General features: G+C 35.1%; 1 protein-coding gene across 3 annotated transcripts in view; it reads right to left on the bottom strand.

Moving 5' to 3' along the window:
- Positions 1-15147, bottom strand: part of LOC149798845 (monocarboxylate transporter 12-like) — a 124071-nt gene that overhangs the window by 15788 nt on the left and 93136 nt on the right. For all 3 annotated transcript variants that reach the window (XM_089957748.1, XM_089957746.1, XM_089957747.1), the window contains 3 exons: positions 13548-13691; positions 12131-13183; positions 7433-7558 (listed from right to left, as the gene is read on the bottom strand). In XM_089957748.1, coding sequence (XP_089813874.1) covers positions 7433-7558; positions 12131-13183; positions 13548-13691 — 1323 coding nt within the window. The remainder of the gene's footprint in view (positions 1-7432; positions 7559-12130; positions 13184-13547; positions 13692-15147) is intronic.

Below are 15147 nucleotides of genomic sequence, written 5' to 3' on the forward strand. Positions count from 1 at the left end.
TGATGAAGGCTTTATCTATTTGGAAATTAGATAAAACGTTAACCATATCAAATCAAAGACTTTTGAAATATTACCTCTGTACTAAGAAAATGTCAGAATATCTGAGGGATATATATATAGTGGATGCAATATAAATATGCACGTTTTTTTTTTTTATACCGTTCAAATTATTTGCTAAATCTTACTTTGCCTAAAAGAATAAATACAAATTATCCATCCACTATGGTAGCATAACTATAAGGTTGGCAGTTCCAAATCAATCCAAAACAGTTTTGTGGAATAGTCTCCCTTTGCTATTTACATATGACCATTTTCACACAAATACATGAAAACTGATTTTAAAGGTTTTTGTCAGTAATAAATTTTTAGATCTGTAAATATATAAAGACTGCACTGTTTGCCATTTTTATAAAACATTTAGGATTTAAATACTAAGGGACTATCCTGCAACATATGTGTGTGTCCTTGACCCTGGAAATGATGTCACAATGATTTTTCTGATATTCACAACTATTTGTTCTGGATTACTTTTGAACTACCAGCCTCACAGTTCTGCTACCATGTGAATGAATTAATACTTCACTCATGTTTCGTAACCTAAATTTAGGTCATGGTGAGTATGAAATATACCATGGGTAACAAAAAGATATGGGGCCCCGAGTGGTCAAGTGGTTTAAAGCGCTCTCCGTTACGGATTACTGCCATCTCACCTCTGTCTGCGTGTATTCAAGTCTAGGATTCGGCTAATGTGGGTATGTGAGAAAGCTTGCCAGTAGCTTCTCGTGGGTCGGTGGTTCTTCCTGGGGTTTTCCCTGGTTCTTCCTCCACCATTAATACTTGCTGCCATGCATAGCCGATCGTGTGCTGAGAAAAGGCGTTAAACCCCACAACAACAACAACAACAAAAAGATATAAAACTTGAGACGCATCCATTCACCAAGTTTCATTATCTAAGGTTGGATAGTATACATATAACACCCCTAAAACTCAAGCAGTCATGAGCTTTAAGCAAGAACTTTACCAAAGCCAGTAAACAATAAAATATATGTCACAATGAAACTCTTGTAATTGTGAGACAGTAACAGAGATTGATAACATTGTTAATTTCATAATTCTAGCAGTGCCTGAAAAATAAACATCAAATTCAAAATTTAACCCAAGTCGGTGATGTGTAACTTACAGTCGATATTGACAGACTAATAAAATAAGGGAGTAGTGTTCGTAAAAGATGCATGCCCAAGTTTCATTTATTCTATATAGGATAGTATGTACAGAGCATCCCAGTATGTGACTGGCTAATCATGCCAATTTGTACTCTGAACTGTTCGTGGTTCACTTGATGGGAGATCTTGCATGAGTTTGCCTATCAAAAGAGCGTGTACTTCAGTTCCTAGATTTATATTGCTCATGTTTCTGCACTGCCTCTGCAATTTTCTTTTATTCAAGGTTTGCAGTTCCAGTATGGAAGAGATTGTGCCTGGGACAGTTATCTTGTGTGAGATCTTCCCAAGACATGGGGATCAATATCTAAGTGTTTTGCAAGGATGACCTGAGGGAATCTTTGAAGCATTTCTTCTGACCACACTGAGATCTTGTTTATTCCTTGGTCTCAGTATATCTTTGGTAGTTGCGCTTCTGACATCCTGATAACATGGCCTACCCAACTCAACTGTGATTTCATCAATACCGGTGTAGTGTGGATGCTTGGAATACCTTGTCATATAAGAACCTCTATTCCTGGGACTTGCCATCTTACCAATTTCCTCAGGCTGCCCATGTTTAAATAGTTAGTTTCTTGGCATAACATATGTACACTGTCCAGGTTTTGCAAGCATACAGCATGGCTGGCAGCACAATGACTTTGTAGACCTTAAGTTTTGTTTCTAGCTGGATGTCCCTACACTCCCACAAATATGTGTGTAGTCTGCCAAAGGCCATACTCGCTTTAGCAATCTGGCCTTGGTTTCATCAATGGACTGCATGTTACAGTGTGCAGCTGAGAAAGGTAGTAACTTGTTTACTGCCAGAAGGGTTTGGCCATTTACAGTGATAGTAGGCTCTAAGTCAGACTTTCCTGGTGCAGGCTGGTGCAACATTTTTAATTTCTTGATACTGATTGTGAGACTGAAATTGTCACTAGCTGAAGAGAAATGGTCAATACTCGGTTGCATTTCAGATTCATACTTGGCATTCAAGGAACAACATTCATGAATCTAGGTATAACATGTATATACAGAGTACAAAAAATCTTGTTTGTCACGAGTTAAATGCACAAACTTAACCTAAGCCAGTAAAATATGAAATTGGTCACAGTTACCTTCCTTCCTAAAAAGGTTTAGTACTAACAGGGATATATAAATAATCATATAGTTTGATGATTCTATCATTAAAAGAGGCTGAGAAGTAAACCACAATTTTAACTAAGTCATTTAGGCATGAAATATTGGTCATAGTGACCTATATTTATGGTAAGTGAAGTAATCATCAAGACACCAGTCATTTGTCAAGTTTCATGATTTCAGGTGTGACAAAATTTATACAATGTGCACAAAAAAAACGAGACCAGCCTAAAAAGCTTTACCTAGAATATACAACTAAATTAGAGATGGCCACGTAGTCTAAGGCACTCAACTAAGTGGGTTCAAGACTCAGATTTGGCCATGGTGGATATGTGAGAAATCTTGCCAGTAGCTTCCTGTGGTTTGGTGGTTCTTCCTTCACCAAATCTACTTTATAGAGGTGAACTAAATATGAAAGTCACTTATTAAAGAATGCTTTCAAATTTGATAAAATTCTGTTCAAAAGAAGATATTTGAATATTTGGTATTTTCAGTAACAATTGTTATATTTGATGGTGGAACTCATGCTTGGCATAATGTTCAATGCCTATGAGATAAGGGTTTTGGTTGAATAAGATGTGCACATATAAAGATTGTGATAACACCACAGCTCCCGAGTCAAATACGTATGAAAATTCTCAAACAATGCACCCTTCAATAATCAGAATGCCATATATACATTCAAGTCATAGAAGAGAAAAAGGTAAAGACACTAACTCATTTGAAAGATTAGTTTGCAGATGGTACAATGCAGTATGATGTAAAATATTCTGGACAATTACTGATAGTTTCTCTCAAATGTGTTAGTTTATCTCAAATGTGTTAGTTTATCTCAAATGTGTTAGTTTGTCTCAAATGTGATCTGAAGAGGATGACAAGTTAATCCAGATCTGTTATAAAATAATGATCATGTACTTTATCATTTTCCTTTCTATCTTTCTACAAGTGATGGACTGAGAATATGCCAGGGATGCATACTGGCCGAAATTGTTCTAGTGTTTTAAAAAGCAACTGCTGACAGACAATGGATGCCAGATGATGCACAGTGGTTGCAGGCTACACTATAAACTGACAACAGTCAGGTAAGCCAAAAATTGAAAAGTCAGTTAAGTCTGAAAAGCAGATCACAGAGACCTATTTTGGCATGGCTGTTTTCTTATATATGGGTGTATTCTAAGTGTTGATTAAAATGTGTAATAGGACCAATGTGTGACAAAAGTGTAACAAATGAATGAACCAATGAATCATGGTCTAATGAACAGGCAAAATGATACATCCCCTTGCAACTCCATTTGCCAAGTGGGAAACAATGGACAAAAACTTATTGTCACGAATTTTAATTTTACTTCAAACACATAATATGAGAGAAGGAGAAGGACGGCTATGTTGGTCTTAGAAATTAAAAAATAGTTATCTTGGTCCTATTCAACTGTAGTCATTACCCATTATTAACTAGTATTATCTTACACAATTCCATCTTCCTCTCAAACTTTTTTTCTTCAAATTTTATTGTGTATTTTTGAATTTTCCTTTGTTTTGAAATTTAGTCTCTAACATCATTTATATAAGCTCCAAAGCATGTGGCAACAACTGAATGTCAACAACTTCAAGACAAAAACAAACAAAATCAGCACAAGCCTTTTTTAATGAAATGAACAATTTGATTGCCATTGGCAACTTTAGCAACATTGGAGAGCAGAACGAGAGGAAGAGAAAGATGTATTAGTGTTTAAAGAAATTCACACTCTTTTTGGGTATTTTGACTTTGTATCTACTGTATATAAATAACATTTTTAATTATGTATCACATAAATTTCACTAATAAGGTTTAAATAACCCTAATAATATGAACAGGAAAAACGATGAACCATTTCTCCATGAAACATACATATGCTGTTTTCATATATCATGGACCAAATATTTTGTTGATTTTCAAACCATTTAAAACTTTGGATTGAACAAAATATCACTGATATTAATGCAGCTTTAAACAAATTTGAGTGGAGAATAATAGTCCCTCCCTCAAAGGATATAGTAGAGAATAATAGTCCCTCCCTCAAAGGGTATAGTGGAGAATAATAGTCCCTCCCTCAATGCTCTACTATCTGTTCTCTTTAACTGCTGAGTGCTGAAACTGTTTCAGCTGCAGTTATACTGGATGAAAGATCAAATGAAATTTAATTTAGGACAAACTAGACCCCATTAGAAGACTTTTGGTGAAAAGACCATGCTGACATGACCATTCATTCAAGAGAATTTATCACAAAATTTTCAATATATTCATTGTAGAAGCCATATCTTTATTCAGGACCAAATTACTCTTCTGGTGATAACTCCATGCCAAAATGGATTCTCCATTTAGGAGGAGTAGCAATAACAACATTTCTGTTGAAACGAAACAAGAAGAAAAAACAGTGCATAGATTAGCAAATTAGTATCTGACTAACTAGCTACTAGAGTAATTTGTAAATTAGTATATAACTAATTAGCTAAATTGGCAGATCAGTATATGACTAATTAGCTAACAGAAGCTCTTACTTCCACTGATTGTGCAATATAGACGTTGTGTAAAGTGTCGAATTTTGAATTGTATTGAACCTAAAGTTTAATGCATTGAGCATTAAAATTTTATCACATTTAAGCCAGAAAAGTCTTTGTGAAGGGTCACTTCAACCCGTCTTCTTTTCTCCCCCATGTCAGTGCTAAAACTTGAAAGGCTAACATGCATGACTTACTGAGAATGTAAACATTTGAGCTACCAACCATAACTGCTTGATTGGAACCCATGTCAAATTATCATTTTCAAAGGGAAATTGAGATGCACCATAGTTCAGAGATTCTAAGCTGTCTAAATCTGACAAAAGAAATGATCATCTTGGGATACTTTAGGAACCACTGCTTATGATTGGCCAGAGTAAATTAAGGTGTAAATTTTGAATGTAATTTGAATTTAAAGTGACAACCTTGGTTGAAATTCTTTAGTCTGAAAATCCTGAGAGAGGAGAAGTTTGGCGCCAAGGAAGTCTAATAAGAATAGCGCTTTCCTTGTTAAACAAGAAAAGGGGACCAGGTGGCTGTCTTGTAAGAAAAGACAGGGTTTAGTGCTAGGATACACAATTTCTGAAAGAGAACAGCATTATGGAACAGCTTTCTGGGGAAAGACAGACAGTCCAAAGATGAAGTCCGAAAAAGATAGGAAGGCTCAAGGAAATAGGAAGACGTTGATACATGGTCAAGGGAAGAAGGTGATACAATCAGTCATGGACATTGTGCTCTTTTCACCACTCATTATTATGATGAAATAAATCCAAATAAGACACTGTTATTAAATTATGTTAACATAACTTAGATTGAATTGGAGTTGCTACTTTTAATTGTTATTGATTAAACTTTATTATCTTTCTTGTCTAAGGGGGGGGTCGTATTGCATTATTTCTTCCCAATAGTCTTGCTCAGTACTTTGTTGAAATTCTATCTTTCCACTCCCACCAGGCTATAATATTGAGGAAGGTCATCCTCTAGATAATGCCAGCCAAATCCAATTAACCACCCCTCTTACTAAGAGGGCGACAATACACACTGCATATCATAAATGGTGTATACAAAGTATAAGCAAAACAATAGTTATGGGAGACTTCCATGCTCTGAAATTACATATAAATCATTTAAATTTACAATCTTCTGAGATGACACAAAAGCACAAATTAAAGCAGAAACTAGTAATGTATTTGAAATTACTAAGTTGCTAAAACACTATCATAACTAACAGAGAAGTCAAAGTGTCGTATCAGAAATCTATGACCCAGTTATGAACTCATGCACAATGCTTAGTTAATAATTAAACCATAATTCTATCAAAACAGCGTGAAATAAGAATTAAAAAAGCAGCACTTCAGAATTTCACTAACAAGAGCTCCGTAATGGATGGAGTAAATGAACAAAGTCAAAGTTACACTAACTCATAATGACCTTGTATAACATCAATGATAGCATGGTGGGATGGTGGTCTTAAATAATGAAGTCCCAAAAGGTAAAAAATCAGTCAAAATTGCCAGAAATTGTGTAAAATAATGCATACAACCTGCAGTAGATTGATTAATCCCCACAAAAAAATGTTGGAATGTTGGATGGGTCCATAAGTACTCGAATACGGCTTGATTCTTGAAGGATGAATTGTATGACATGGTCTGTACAATAGCAAAGCTAAACACTAGCAACACCTGGCATGCCAAAGGGAGGTAAAGGGCAAGAATTATTGTCTTTTGTCCATAGATATATACACAGAAAGACGATTTTCATCTTTTAGAAGCGCTGGATTCACAAGGTAGCTGGCTAATATTCATCAAATAATGTGATTGGGGAACATATTCAAAGGAGACAATTCTGGGTTAGCTAACTTGTGTAGTTTCTATGATGTCCCGAAAACTGCACAATTTTGTTTTACCTTCGTAAATTACTATCTTATTTTGTTGTGCCCAACTGTCTGAGCCTAACCTTCCTTTGATAACTTCAATATCAGAACTTGATGTATATAAGGTTGCATCATTTGCAAACAAATCTGTATTTGTGCATTCATTATTTAATGATAGACCATTTACATAAGAAAGAGTAGAGGGCATAAAACAGCCTTGAGGAACCCCTGAATAAATAGAGAAAGTTTTGTGAGCTAATATTGTCAATGGCTGTTGAGAACCTTGATTTAGGTATGGTCTAAATGATCTAACCCAGTTTTAAGAAGATTTATCAAGCTGACACAGTTCAATTTTTGCTGCAGAATTTTATGATCAACTAGTTTAAAGGATTTCTTGAAATCAATGAAAATGCATTTTACTAAAAGGTATAAAAAGAAAAAGTAATTTTTTTTAAATGTGCAAAATACCAAAAGATTTCTTCTCTAAAATAAGTTTCTATGTTCGAATAATATATAGTTTGAATTTTGACATGTTTTACCATAAATATTTAGGAGATAAGAACAACAATATCCCCAACAGATGATACATCTGATTTGGGTTTGCTTTGCAGTAAAAAAAAGATCAATCTACGAATGTAAAAATCTTCAATTTAATTCTTTTTCCCTTCGCCAGTCATCTTACCTGCAATGGGAGGACCTATCAATGTGGCAATCCCTTGAAACATCAGAAGCAATCCAAATGAATTGGTCAGCATTTCCAGACCAAGAAGGTCCACAAGTACCACTGATGTCAGTGAGACATATACACCTGCAAGAAGTCAGTAAATTATAATGTGTGTGATTGTAAACCTTCCAATGAAGGACTCATAAAATTAAGCAATTATTACAATATAAACGAATACAAAATTAACAAAGTTGGAACGATGGGTCCTCAATTGTATTTCTGGGCTTTATTCCATATAAATGATAACCTGAGAAGAAATATATCAATTAAGGAAAAAGATTGGAGGTCTGCAGCTGGCAGGCAAAGTGTCGACAATCTCAGCTAAGCAGGTACCACAACACATGAACTAAGTAGCTGTTGTATATCATCAAACTCAGTTGATACCATGTCAGCCAATCAACAAGTCACAATCAGCAAGTCAGCCAATCAACAAGAGTCCCATTACATACCTGCCCTGTGTTTACAAGTCCTGTATGTAGACACTAGTAACATCAATGACCCTGAGGGCTTGGTTATAGAATGAACCCAATGCACCCTCCTGCATGTTACACAATGGATGGTATAATGATAGTTTTCTGAGCAATTTGGATTACAAGGTCAAAGTAATCCATCCATTTTGTTATCTGACACATTGCTGAATCATGATAATGATATAACTAGATATTCATCACGTGATAGTCAAGTCTAATGACCAATCATGATAATAATATAACTAGATATTCATAACATGATAGTCAAGTCTAATGACCAATCATGATAATAACATAACTAGATATTCATCACGTGATAGTCAAGTCTAATGACCAATCATGATAATAATATAACTAGATACTCATCACGTGATAGTCAAGTCTAATGATCAAAACAATAATCTTGAATGAGTTACATCACAAATAAGCAGTTCCTTGAAACTGATTGAAAAACTGAATATCTGCCTATATTGCCCAATAATTCAAAATCATTACATGAGGTAGGGTTTTGCAATTCCATGTGAATTTACAAGTTGTTCAACATCAAATTCGATATAAATATGTTATACAAATGTCGAAGTTCCCTTTGACCAAATGTAACTCATGATCTGTGTGAAATACCAGTGTTTAAAATGGTCGACCAACTGTAACTCATGATCTGTGTGAAATACCAGTGTCTAAAATGGTTGACCAACTGTAACTCATGATCTAACATATGTGAAATACCAGTGTCTAAAATGGTTGACCAACTGTAATTCACGATCTATGTGAAATACCAGTCTAAAATGGTTGACCAACTATAACTCATGATCTATGTGAAATACCAGTGTCTAAAATGGTTGACCAACTGTAACTCATGATCTATGTGAAATACAAGTGTCTAAAATGGTTGACCAACTGTAACTCATGATCTAACGTATGTGAAATACCAGTGTCTAAAATGGTTGACCAACTGTAATTCATGATCTATGTGAAATACCAGTCTAAAATGGTTGACCAACTATAACTCATGATCTATGTGAAATACCAGTGTCTAAAATGGTTGACCAACTGTAACTCATGATCTATGTGAAATACAAGTGTCTAAAATGGTTGACCAACTGTAACTCATGATCTTGTGAAATACCAGTGTCTAAAATGGTTGACCAACTGTAACTCATGATCTATGTGAAATACAAGTGTCTAAAATGGTTGACCAACTGTAACTCATGATCTATGTGAAATACAAGTGTCTAAAATGGTTGACCAACTGTAACTCATGATCTATGTGAAATACAAGTGTCTAAAATGGTTGACCAACTGTAACTCATGATCTATGTGAAATACCAGTGTCTAAAATGGTTGACCAACTGTAATTCATGATCTGTGTGAAATATCTGTCTAAAATGGTTGACCAATTATAACTCATGATCTGTGTGAAATACCAGTGTCTAAAATGGTTGACCAACTATAACTCATGATCTATGTGAAATACCAGTGTCTAAAATGGTTGACCAACTGTAAATCATGATCTATGTGAAATACAAGTGTCTAAAATGGTTGACCAACTATAACTCATGATCTATGTGAAATACCAGTGTCTAAAATGGTTGACCAACTGTAACTCATGATCTATGTGAAATACAAGTGTCTAAAATGGTTGACCAACTATAACTCATGATCTGTGTGAAATACCAGTGTCTAAAATGGTTGACCAACTGTAACTCATGATCTATGTGAAATACCAGTCTACAATGGTTGACCAACTATAACTCATGATCTATGTGAAATACCAGTGTCTAAAATGGTTGACCAACTGTAACTCATGATCTATGTGAAATACAAGTGTCTAAAATGGTTGACCAACTATAACTCATGATCTATGTGAAATACCAGTGTCTAAAATGGTTGACCAACTGTAACTCATGATCTATGTGAAATACCCGTGTCTAAAATGGTTGACCAACTGTAATTCATGATCTGTGTGAAATACCTGCCTAAAATGGTTGACCAACTATAACTCATGATCTATGTGAAATACCAGTCTAAAATGGTTGACCAACTGTAAGTCATGATCTATGTGAAATACCAGTGTCTAAAATGGTTGACCAACTGTAACTCATGAACTATGTGAAATACCAGTGTCTAAAATGGTTGACCAACTATAACTCATGATCTATGTGAAATACCAGTGTCTAAAATGGTTGACCAACTGTAACTCATGATCTGTGTGAAATATCTGTCTAAAATGGTTGACCAACTGTAACTCATGATCTGTGTGAAATACCTGTCTAAAATGGTTGACCAACTGTAACTCATGATCTATGTGAAATACCAGTGTCTAAAATCGTTGACCAACTGTAAATCATGATCTATGTGAAATACAAGTGTCTAAAATGGTTGACCAACTATAACTCATGATCTATGTGAAATACCAGTGTCTAAAATGGTTGACCAACTGTAACTCATGATCTATGTGAAATACAAGTGTCTAAAATGGTTGACCAACTATAACTCATGATCTGTGTGAAATACCAGTGTCTAAAATGGTTGACCAACTGTAACTCATGATCTGTGTGAAATACCAGTGTCTAAAATGGTTGACCAACTGTAACTCATGATCTATGTGAAATACAAGTGTCTAAAATGGTTGACCAACTGTAACTCATGATCTATGTGAAATACCAGTCTACAATGGTTGACCAACTATAACTCATGATCTATGTGAAATACCAGTGTCTAAAATGGTTGACCAACTGTAACTCATGATCTATGTGAAATACAAGTGTCTAAAATGGTTGACCAACTATAACTCATGATCTATGTGAAATACCAGTGTCTAAAATGGTTGACCAACTGTAACTCATGATCTATGTGAAATACCCGTGTCTAAAATGGTTGACCAACTGTAATTCATGATCTGTGTGAAATACCTGTCTAAAATGGTTGACCAACTATAACTCATGATCTATGTGAAATACCAGTCTAAAATGGTTGACCAACTGTAAGTCATGATCTATGTGAAATACCAGTGTCTAAAATGGTTGACCAACTGTAACTCATGAACTATGTGAAATACCAGTGTCTAAAATGGTTGACCAACTATAACTCATGATCTATGTGAAATACCAGTGTCTAAAATGGTTGACCAACTGTAACTCATGATCTATGTGAAATACCAGTGTCTAAAATGGTTGACCAACTGTAACTCATGACCTATGTGAAATACCTGTCTAAAATGGTTGACCAACTGTAACTCATGATCTATGTGAAATACCAGTGTCTAAAATCGTTGACCAACTGTAACTCATGACCTATGTGACATGATCTATGTGAAATACCAGTGTCCAAAATGGTTGACCAACTGTAACTCATGATCTATGTGAAATACAAGTCTAAAATGGTTGACCAACTGTAACTCATGATCTATGTGAAATACAAGTGTCTAAAATGGCTGACCAACTGTAACTCATGATCTATGTGAAATACAAGTGTCTAAAATGGTTGACCAACTGTAACTCATGATCTATGTGAAATACCAGTCTAAAATGGTTGACCAACTGTAACTAATGACCTATGTGAAATACCAGTGTCTACAATGGTTGACCAACTGTAACTCATGATCTATGTGAAATACCAGTCTAAAATAGTTGACCAACTGTAACTCATGATCTATGTGAAATACAAGTGTCTAAAATGGTTGACCAACTGTAACTCATGATCTATGTGAAATACCAGTGTCTAAAAGGGTTGATATGTGCACTGAAGACAAATGTTGTCTTTGCACCTGAATGGCAAAAAGTCATGAAAACTTGAAGTGGCCCATGTCAGCAATACTTCATCCAACATTCCTAAAATACTGGGTGTTGGTCATTATTTTGTTTACCAAGGACTAGCCACAATTCTGAACAAATTTCCTTGTGTTAGACTCCCTAGTTTGAGACAAATGATGCAATAACACTGTCCACTATAACTGTTGTTACATGTATATACATAATGTAAGTGTGTCAATGTTCAAGTGAAAAAGTACAAAATAAATACAGCAATAATATGTCACTGTAAATATTTATGTATTCTATGCTCAATTCATTTAAATCTCTTATTGGACATATCAATGATTTGGCCTGCTTTATGGCTAATTATATGGCAGTTCAACCAAACATTCAAGCTTTTAAGAAAAAATATTAATAAAAGGTAAAAAACTCACCTATGAAAAGTCCAAAGACACAGGAATACAATATAAGAAGTTCATAATTAAAACATAGTGGGCTCAGTGCAGTGGCAACTCCACAAATCAACAAGGCCGAGTTGTACAGCATGAGCCTGTTGACTCTAGGTTTGTCAGAAATAAAGCCGAACAGCACCCTCCCAATAGTATTTGATATCCCCACGGCTGACACCAACCATTTGGCGTCATCCTCTGAGATCCCTTCATCAATAGCTCGGTCAGGAAGATAGATAAAAGGCATGTTAAATCCAAGGCTTGTGAAGAAGTTAGAAATAACAAACATAAGGAATATTACATCCTTCAACAACGAAAAATCAAGTGTTTGTTTTAATGTCAAGTACAATGGCTCTGACACGGTGATACAGCCACACATCTCCACTGTGTCCTGTTTAAACTGATTTGGAATTGAGGCAATACTGGCAAGGTAGAGTGCTGGATTAGAGTTTGGAAATGATACATTAAGCAGGCTAGCACTTTGGTACACACCGTCTGGAGGAACTTTGGAAGAATCATAATTCTCTGACAAAAGTCGTTTTTTCCCTTGATGTTGATGTTGAGCATATTTACCTCCTTTTTTGTTAAGGGCTCCATCACTCATAGCTAAGCTATGCAAATTCTCTTTAGTTTCTTGCAAACTTGTAGACTTAAAATCTGGCTGTGCTTTAGAATCAGACTGTGACAACATTTTCACCGTTGGGATGTTTTCACCATTTGTCTCATTTTTGACAAGAGCTTCCTTTTCATGTTGATTTTTTGAATCTCGTTCATAATTTGCTTTTGGTGACTTTTTGGGGGGCTCAAGGGGCCTAAACATGGCACCACAGAGGACACAATTCAAAATGATACCCCCTAAAATAAGTGTTGCTCCTCTCCAGTCATAGCTGTCAATCAGGAACTTGGTCAAGGGATTGAAAATAAAGGCACCAAGTCCTGACCCACAAACAGCAAGGCCAGTGGCAAAAGCACGCTTCTCCTCAAAGTAATACCCAACACTGACTATTGCAGGAAGATATATCAGCCCAAATCCAATACCTGAAATATGACCAAGTATTGGTTAAATCATTTGCAACTGAATGAGACAGTTATTTAGAAAACAAATTCATAGTAATGGCACTAAAATTTTAGCAAGTTTGCAAGTTTAAATAAAAAATGACCTACCAACTGACCAAAAACAAAAATGTCAAATTATTTCTGATTCAGTGAGTTTGTAGATTAAGTGCCTATCTTAAAAAAATCAGAAGTATTAATTTATGTAGATTTTTTTCAAAAGTAAAATATTACAGAAAAAACGACATGTTGAAACAAAACCTTTATGACAGTACTTAATGTACAAGTTGTTGACCAATGTAACAATGAGAATGGGCAGAGGGTTTCAAGAGTTCTTAAGTCCACCAACCTGACATGATTCCAAAGGAAAAGTAAAGGAAGTATAAATTTGGAGCGAAGATACTCAGGATGAATCCGGCTGTTGCTATAATAGTCCCCACAATTGTAGTAACTCGGCAGCCATACTTGTTGGTCATGATGCTAGCCAAGGGACCTGATATAAAAATGAGAAATCATTTCATGTCAGTATAGATTTACAATTTCATTTTGAAAACCTATTTTACAAGAACTGATCCTTCCTTCCCCTATCATCAAGCAATCATTGAAGTTTATATCATTTTGAAGTGTGATTTTGAAGTTATTTTATATAAAAAATTTGCCTTCTTTTTTTTATCACTGCCACCTTTACCACTGAGCCTCAAATCAACAGTTTCTTTTTCTAATGTATTTGTAACTAACCAGAGTTTTGGGAATTTTTTTTAAAAACATTTCTGTTAAAATTTTTTACCCTTGGGTAAAAAAAGTGCTAGGGTCAGCACAAAAAAAACAGTGATAGTCGGCCAGCCAGAAGCATTTTTGGGGGCCTTACTGAGTGTAAACCAGCTTTTTTCTTACTTGACTCATTGTTACTTTGACACTTAGCTGTCTGTCTGCCAGATCATAAGGCATCTTTCTTATTCCTTTTGAAACCGTTAGTTTGTCCAATGTATGCGGTCTAAAGAAAAGTTATTGAAACTATTTTCCATCACTGAGTCACGGGTGACCTGGACCTCTGACCATTTAACAGCCATAATCAAAAAGCCGTTTTCTTACCCCCTGTGCAAACAACCCATCAAATGTAATTTATGCATTAGGTCAACAACTTAAGTTACTGTGCAGAAACAACTAGTCTTCCTTTAGTGAATACATTTCTTTCTTATATGAATTGCAACCTATCCTCCATGGGCACATAATCAAGGAATAAAGTGATTATGACAAAATAAAAACTGATGGTTAACACAGTTTCTTAAAAGTACATAACTCTGTGAACTTCTTTTGTCACTTAAAGCAGTTTTTTTTTCATCAATGAATCAAAGGCACCACTGATAGTACAACCAGTACTAATAAAGTTCCATGGAATATAATCCAAACTTTTGATGATATAGATGAAGCTCTGAGGGTGTGGACTGACTTATTTATGGATGTAGTCTTTAAGCATGCAACAGTAAAAATACATCATGTAAGAATGGTCTCAAATCCAATTGGCTTACTACGGTAAATTAAATTGTTAAACAATGTCTCACTTAACTTGATACCAAGAAAGCTACAGGACTTGATCAAACTGGTGCATGTTTCCTATAAACATCTGTCTCGGCCTTTTCAGACAGCATGACATTTATAATCAATTAAGTACTGCAACCTTGTCTGTCCTCAAAATATGGAAAACTGCAAAAGTAATGCCTATTCACAAATTAGGTTTTAAGGATGATGCTGATAACTACCAGCCAATCTCAGTACTACCAAACTTGTTAAAATTGATTGAAAAACATGTATATGATTTATTCATCTCATATTTAACCAAACACTACCAGGTAATACTCAGCACCTGTGATCCATGTTTACCAAACAATATAAAATTCCTAAACCAAATATGGATTTATTCAAAAAATGTTTCCAAAACTCCAGAACTT

Source organism: Sinohyriopsis cumingii, chromosome 5 (genome assembly GCF_028554795.1).
Source record: "Sinohyriopsis cumingii isolate HCF-2022 chromosome 5, ASM2855479v2, whole genome shotgun sequence".
NCBI lineage: Eukaryota > Metazoa > Mollusca > Bivalvia > Unionida > Unionidae > Sinohyriopsis > Sinohyriopsis cumingii.